The sequence below is a fragment of the Austrofundulus limnaeus genome, unplaced genomic scaffold (genome assembly GCF_001266775.1).
Source record: "Austrofundulus limnaeus strain Quisiro unplaced genomic scaffold, Austrofundulus_limnaeus-1.0 Scaffold737, whole genome shotgun sequence".
Classification (NCBI taxonomy): Eukaryota; Metazoa; Chordata; class Actinopteri; order Cyprinodontiformes; family Rivulidae; genus Austrofundulus; species Austrofundulus limnaeus.
Genome location: NW_013953139.1, coordinates 119,730 through 125,912, shown reverse-complemented (window position 1 = coordinate 125,912; position 6,183 = coordinate 119,730). Strand labels below are relative to the sequence as shown.

General features: G+C 38.5%; 1 protein-coding gene across 1 annotated transcript in view; it reads right to left on the bottom strand.

The window, feature by feature from the left end:
* Positions 1-6,183, bottom strand: part of LOC106532239 (integrin alpha-5) — a gene marked incomplete in the record, with an annotated part of 81,050 nt that overhangs the window by 43,524 nt on the left and 31,343 nt on the right. Inside the window, 7 exon segments of the mRNA XM_014028263.1 lie at positions 2,427-2,483; positions 2,605-2,648; positions 2,779-2,823; positions 3,300-3,425; positions 3,519-3,564; positions 4,179-4,240; positions 5,750-5,873. Of these exon segments, the coding sequence (XP_013883717.1) occupies positions 2,427-2,483; positions 2,605-2,648; positions 2,779-2,823; positions 3,300-3,425; positions 3,519-3,564; positions 4,179-4,240; positions 5,750-5,873 (504 nt within the window).

Here is a 6,183-nt window from a genome sequence, read left to right as displayed (position 1 = left end):
AAAATATCAGATACTTTAAGACATTTACTCAAGTAATATTCCTAAAGAAAACTTTAACTTTTACCAAAGTAATTTTTTGGTAACATACTTGTACTTTTACTCAAGTATCATTTTTCATGATACTTGAAAAATACTTCACTGTTTTGGACTTGCCTGGTAAAATAACGGTAAATAAATAAATTAATTTTGTGGTACTTTATACCGGCTGGTTCAGGCGGCAGTGGTGGAGTGGTTATTGGAGTCGTCCTGGAACCATAAAGTTGCCGATTCGATCCCCGGTCCAGTCATTTCGGTCGTTGTGTCCGTGGGCAAGACACTTCACCCTCCTTGCCTACTGATGGTGGTCAGAGGGTCCGGTGGCGCCGGTGCATGGCAGCCCCACCTCTGTCAGTGAGCCCCAGGGCAGCTGTGGCTACAATGTAGCTTACCACCATCAGAGCGTGAATGGGTGAATGTCTGTAAGTGTAAAGAGCTTTGGGGTCCGGAGGGGCTTGATAAAGAGCTCTATAAGTTCAGTCCATTTACCATTTCTACAACGCTGTGTCCCTCTGCAGCCTTTACCTCTAAAAACATGCAGGTTGTTTTCGTCTTTGTCACTTTGTTAGCCAGGCGGCTCATACTCCTTAACTGGAAACACCCTCAACCTCCACGTCTAAAGGAAGTGCTTCTTTCTATTAAACTTGAAAAGCTTCGATTCTCCCTTAAAGGTTCCTTAAACTCCTTAGAAGATACTTGGAGACCACTCTTAAATCATATTAGATCTGACATCTCTGCCTAATTGTGACGACTGAGCCCCCTACCCTTTTAATTAATTAATGAATTTATTTATTTTGTACTTTTTTTATTTATTGCTATCAGCAGTATTATTTTTTTTTGTTGTTTGTATTCTGTGTTTACATATGCTCAATGTTTATACTGACTGGTTTAAATTAATACTGAGAGCTGTCTAGTTCTGGGATAGGGAATGGATAAAAACAGAAAAATGTTGAACAGGAAGCTCTTTCTGTCAAATTATATTGTTTTGTTGCTTGTGRCACTGCTTCCAATAAAACAGCACCAGAGCTTATTTGGAAGTGGACCGAGACCACCTCAAAAATGGGTCTGGGTCTGGTTGTTTGRTCCGCACCAGGGTTCACATGAGTGTATTCCAGGGATCCTACAGTTTAAAGCAAGTTAAATTTAAGACTTTTTAAGACTTTTTAATGCCAACTGAAATTAAATTTAAGACCAATTTCATAATAAACACAAATAACAAAAAAAWAAAAAAAAAAATAAATAAAACTGTGGCAGAAACTCATGAATCAAAGTATTTTTGGTTGAAGTATTCAAATATTGCTCATAGACCAACCAACTGTTTTTACCCATATCTAACTGCTTTTTCGGCAAATATAGCAAAACCATTTGTAGTTTTAGGACCCACAGTGGGGTCTTAACCCCAATTTGCTGTAGATGAAACCTTAAAGTGCCTGTGACATCACAATTTGTAAGAAAAGTTAACGCACTTTTGAAAAGACAACATTATTAACATATTACAAAACAAACTTCTCATTGCTCAGACGGACAGTTGTTGAGATATGTGCGTCTAAGTAACAGGAAGTGATGTCAAAGGGGAATGTCTGCATGCAAATATAAAAAAAATAAATGTTACCAATTACTTTAATGTTTGAGATTAATTACAATCATCAGATTTACAATGTGTTGATGTTTTTAAGACTTCTGAAAGATTGATTTAAGACATTTCAAGGCTAATTAAGGCCTTATCTTTGGATTGATGAATTCAATGACTTTTAAGACTTTTTAAGGATCTGCAGGAACCCTGGTTTTCACATCTGAAGGTCCGGACCAACGGGGGGAGATGAACTCTGGTCCATTTAAACTGACCAAATGTGTCAGGAGTGAATCCACCCTTAGGGTCAGTACCTTAGTCTGTGTAGAAATGTCTGCATCCAAAGAGACATCTAAACATGACAGGATTGTTTGACCCCCCACCCCCCCAGACTAACACAATGTGTTGTAAAATGACTCTGAAGTTTGTTTTCACAGCTGACAGCAGAGACCAAGCAGTGTGATCACCCACTGAGACAGTTTCACTTTAACAGATTTGTCCTTCAGTCAGTATGAAGTTAGATCAAAGGCAAAATTTATTCTAAAAAGGTTCAGTTTTTTAGCTCGGTGCTTAGAGCAGTCATCCTCCTGGCGGTAAGTAATCACATGTTGAAGGGTCTCTGAGTAAAACCCCCCATCAACGCCGCTATTCATGATGGAATCCCACAGTGACATCACCAAAAAAGTTCTGGCTTTGATGTGAAGCTGTCAGAAAGCTTGATGAGTGAGAAGTATTTGTTCCAYGAACCTTCAGAGCAGCTTCCCTCCTCTTCCTCTGTGCAAATCTAACTTTAAGGTTAGCAGAGGAGCTCGGTACATACCTGCTCCCCCGTCAGGTTCAACACAGACTTCAGATCCCTCCCACTCAGAACGGTCACCTTCAGTAAAACAACCAGTAGTTATAAATAATCAGCTGTGCTTTTTTAGTAAAATACAAACAACATTTAATTAGCRTTGCTACGTGACAGGTTGTGAAGTGAAATCCATGAAGCTCCTTACTAAACCATGCAGCATGAGTCCTTTAGGAACTCCTGTGATGAAATCTGGAGAGAAAAATATTTTTCCTTCAGAATTCTGAATGCTCCAGCTTCCTGAAAGACTTCATAATCTCTTTCTGTTTCAACGTAAACATGTTGAGACCGAGCAGCTCWGTGTTGTAAATGAGACCCTCACCTTCCTGCCCGTCCCCGCTGAATTCCCCGGTGCTCACAGAATAACCTGCAGGACAGACGGAGACGCAGTCAGCTCTGCTACAGTCTAACGTCACTGCAACATTCTTCATCAGTGGAGAGACAAATGTTTGGTCAATTCAGTTTGAAAAGAGAATTAATTGTTCTGTGGAAGCTTAGCAAAGCATTTACCATTTAAAAACAGGTGCATTAACGACAGAAAAAACAAAACCATTAAAAACATAACAAATAAAGTTGTTTTTTTTAGGGACAACAAGCTTTCTGCACAGGTTATCTCAGGAACGTGGTCATGATATGGCAACATTCATCCAGTCATTAGGATTATAAGATCTGACTCTCCCACAGTCTGAGAGGGTCCTGGAGGACCCTCTCAGACTGTGGGAGAGTCAGATCTTATAATCCTAATGACTGGATGAATGTTGTCATACGTGATCAGTTTTTCAGAATAAAAGTGTATGTATGATAGAACGCATAGATCTGATTGGCTGAAGTGTACTTCCTCACCCAGATAACTGTCATCATAGCTCCCCTGCACCTGCTGTGTCTGAATCTGCCCAGTGACTGACAGCAGGAAGTAGGAGGGATAGTAGGCTTTAACAATCTCCTCTGTGGCTGCTGAAATCAGCTGACCTGCAGGGGGCAGAAGCAGGTTAATGAACAGGACACCTGGAGATCAGCTGGTTTGGTACCATGGAAAGTGAAGATCCACTCCTCTGGACTCACCTTGCCAGTAGAAGCTGCCAGGTCCACCGAGGACAACTCTCCCATCCTGTAACAGAGATGTCAGAGAAAAGGAACTGGTGCCTCCAGCAGGGCTATAAGGGCAGGTTTATATTCATGTAAAGGTTTGGGACAGATGTTTGGAGCTGGATCATGGCTCCCACTCAGAAGTGAGTTCATGTTTTATTTAATTGCATATTGTTAGCAGTCAGAGAAGCAGCAGAAAATACTCAGATCATCTGTTGTTGTCATCAGAACAACATGCAGAGGCTTAAATACTGTAGCTGTCTGAGCTGACTCAGTAGAGACCGGAGGTAAAATCTAAAAACTAAAGTACATCTCCCTGCCGGTTTAGATGTACTTAAAAATATGTACATCTAAACTTTTTGTACCTCCGAGTATAAAACTGCATGTTAAAGCTAGTATTTCACTTTGCTGCAGCAAACCATGAACAGTACTCATGAGGGAGGTTCTGGAAACGGTTGCTGTACTGTAGTTCAATTGTACTGTAGTTCAATTGTACTGTTGTTCAATTGTACTGAAGTTCAGCAGTACTGTAGTTCAATTATACTGTAGTTCAGTTGTACTGTAGTTCAGCAGTACTCTAGTTCAGATGTACAAAACAGAAAAATCAGGAAATACTCCAAAAGATATTTCTTCTACCTTGGTGAAGTCAATGCTGAATCCACCCTGACAATAGCCCTGTCCAGCAGGTCCATGTCGTTCTGCAGTGAGAAACACCAAAACACGAGGAGCATCAGTGCAACATGTTCCTTTTATAACATACAACTCTGTGTTATTATAACATACAACTCTATGTTATTATAACATACAACTCTATGTTATTATAACATACAACTCTATGTTATTATAACATATGAACTTATGTTATTATAACATATAACCTTATGTTATTATAACATACAACCTTATGTTATTATAACATACAACCTTATGTTATTATAACATACAACCTTATGTTATTATAACATACAACCTTGTTATAGTAACATCCAACCATGTTATTATAACATATGAACTTATGTTATAATACCATACAATCTTGTGTTATTATAACATACAACCTCATGCTATAGTAACATACAACTCTATGTTAAAATAACATACGACCTTATGTTATAATAACATATGACCTTGTGTTATTATAACATACAGCCTTATGCTATAGTAACATACAACTCTATGTTAAAATAACATATGACCTTCTGGTATAATAACATTGGATTATCTGATCAGTTCATTTTTCTCAGATAAACTTTCTCTGAGCAATGATGAAACAAAACAAGTGGCAACATTTCCTGTTAGTTCTCATTGAAGTGAACATAAGAAATAAATCTGTCCCTCTGCAATGAGGCCAGATTTAAAATGACTTACAAAGTATGTGTTAAATATGACTGTCAGTTACTACCATTCTAAATTTACTTCAGTATCTGTAAAAGCCACTGGTCATTCTGTGAAGTTTGATCATCTGTGGTTGCCATCAGGCTCTGGGTTAACTTCAAACATTCATCATGTGCATCAAACCAAAATTAACCAATACGAACACAAGAGGCAGGTGATAATTCTAACTCAAACTGATTAAATAACCTGATAATATCTACTATGCTAGCATACTCAGTTACTTCATTAGTACCATTAGAACAGAACTGTGATCACCTGTTTCTAAATGCCTTGAAATTGGCCTCTGTCTCTTTAAGACAAAAGATAACTGCTTTGATAACATTTTAACATGATATAAAGCTAAAAAAAAAGCTGACTTGACATGATACTGCCCCTTTAACACCTAATCTGAGAGCAAACAAGGTAAGATTTCACCTGAATGACTACCCTCTGTCTCTTCTCAGCAGAAGATGATCCTAGTCTGAAACTCAAACATGAAACATGGAGGTCTTTTTTTGCTGCCAGCTGAATGTATCAGCCTGCTGGGATGTGAGGAACGTTTGGACTGAACACACACTGATCGGAGGACTCACACATATTGGTGTAGTAACACCGACACTGACTTATTCAGCAACAAACTAAAAACACATCATGCAAAGGTGCAGAGTTGAACTTGAGCCAATCAAGTGTTTCTTTTTCAAACCAGTGTGACATTTAAAAATAAAATAAAATAAAATAAAATAGATTTCTGTTCTCTGTGCTCTCTGCCTCATGTTGCAGCTGAGAAGGTATTAACTGTTTATAACTATTTTATAACTAGACTATGAGTTTACCTGTTCGGCACGGGGCAAACTCCACAAAGGTTTTGAGGCTGTCAACAGAAAGATAACAGGTTCCTGTGACATCAGAAAAGGGGATCTCGTGTTCTGTCCTCCAGTAATACCTGGGCGCACAAGCCTGTGGAAAACAGAAACAGGATGATGAAGGGAAGAAGCAGGCTGTGTTTCAAATACTCACTCACATAAAATAATCTGATGTTCCTCATCTTTCAAGTCAAAAATGCCTGTTGTGATGTAAACCTACTGATACATACAGCGGGTAAAATAAGTATTGAACACGTCACCATTTTTCTCAGTAAATATATTACTAGAGGTGCTAATGACATGAACTTTTCACCAGATGTCGGTAACAACCCAAGTGATCCATACATACAAAGAAATCAAACCATAAATGTCCAGAAAGGAAGTTATTTGTAATAATGTGGAAT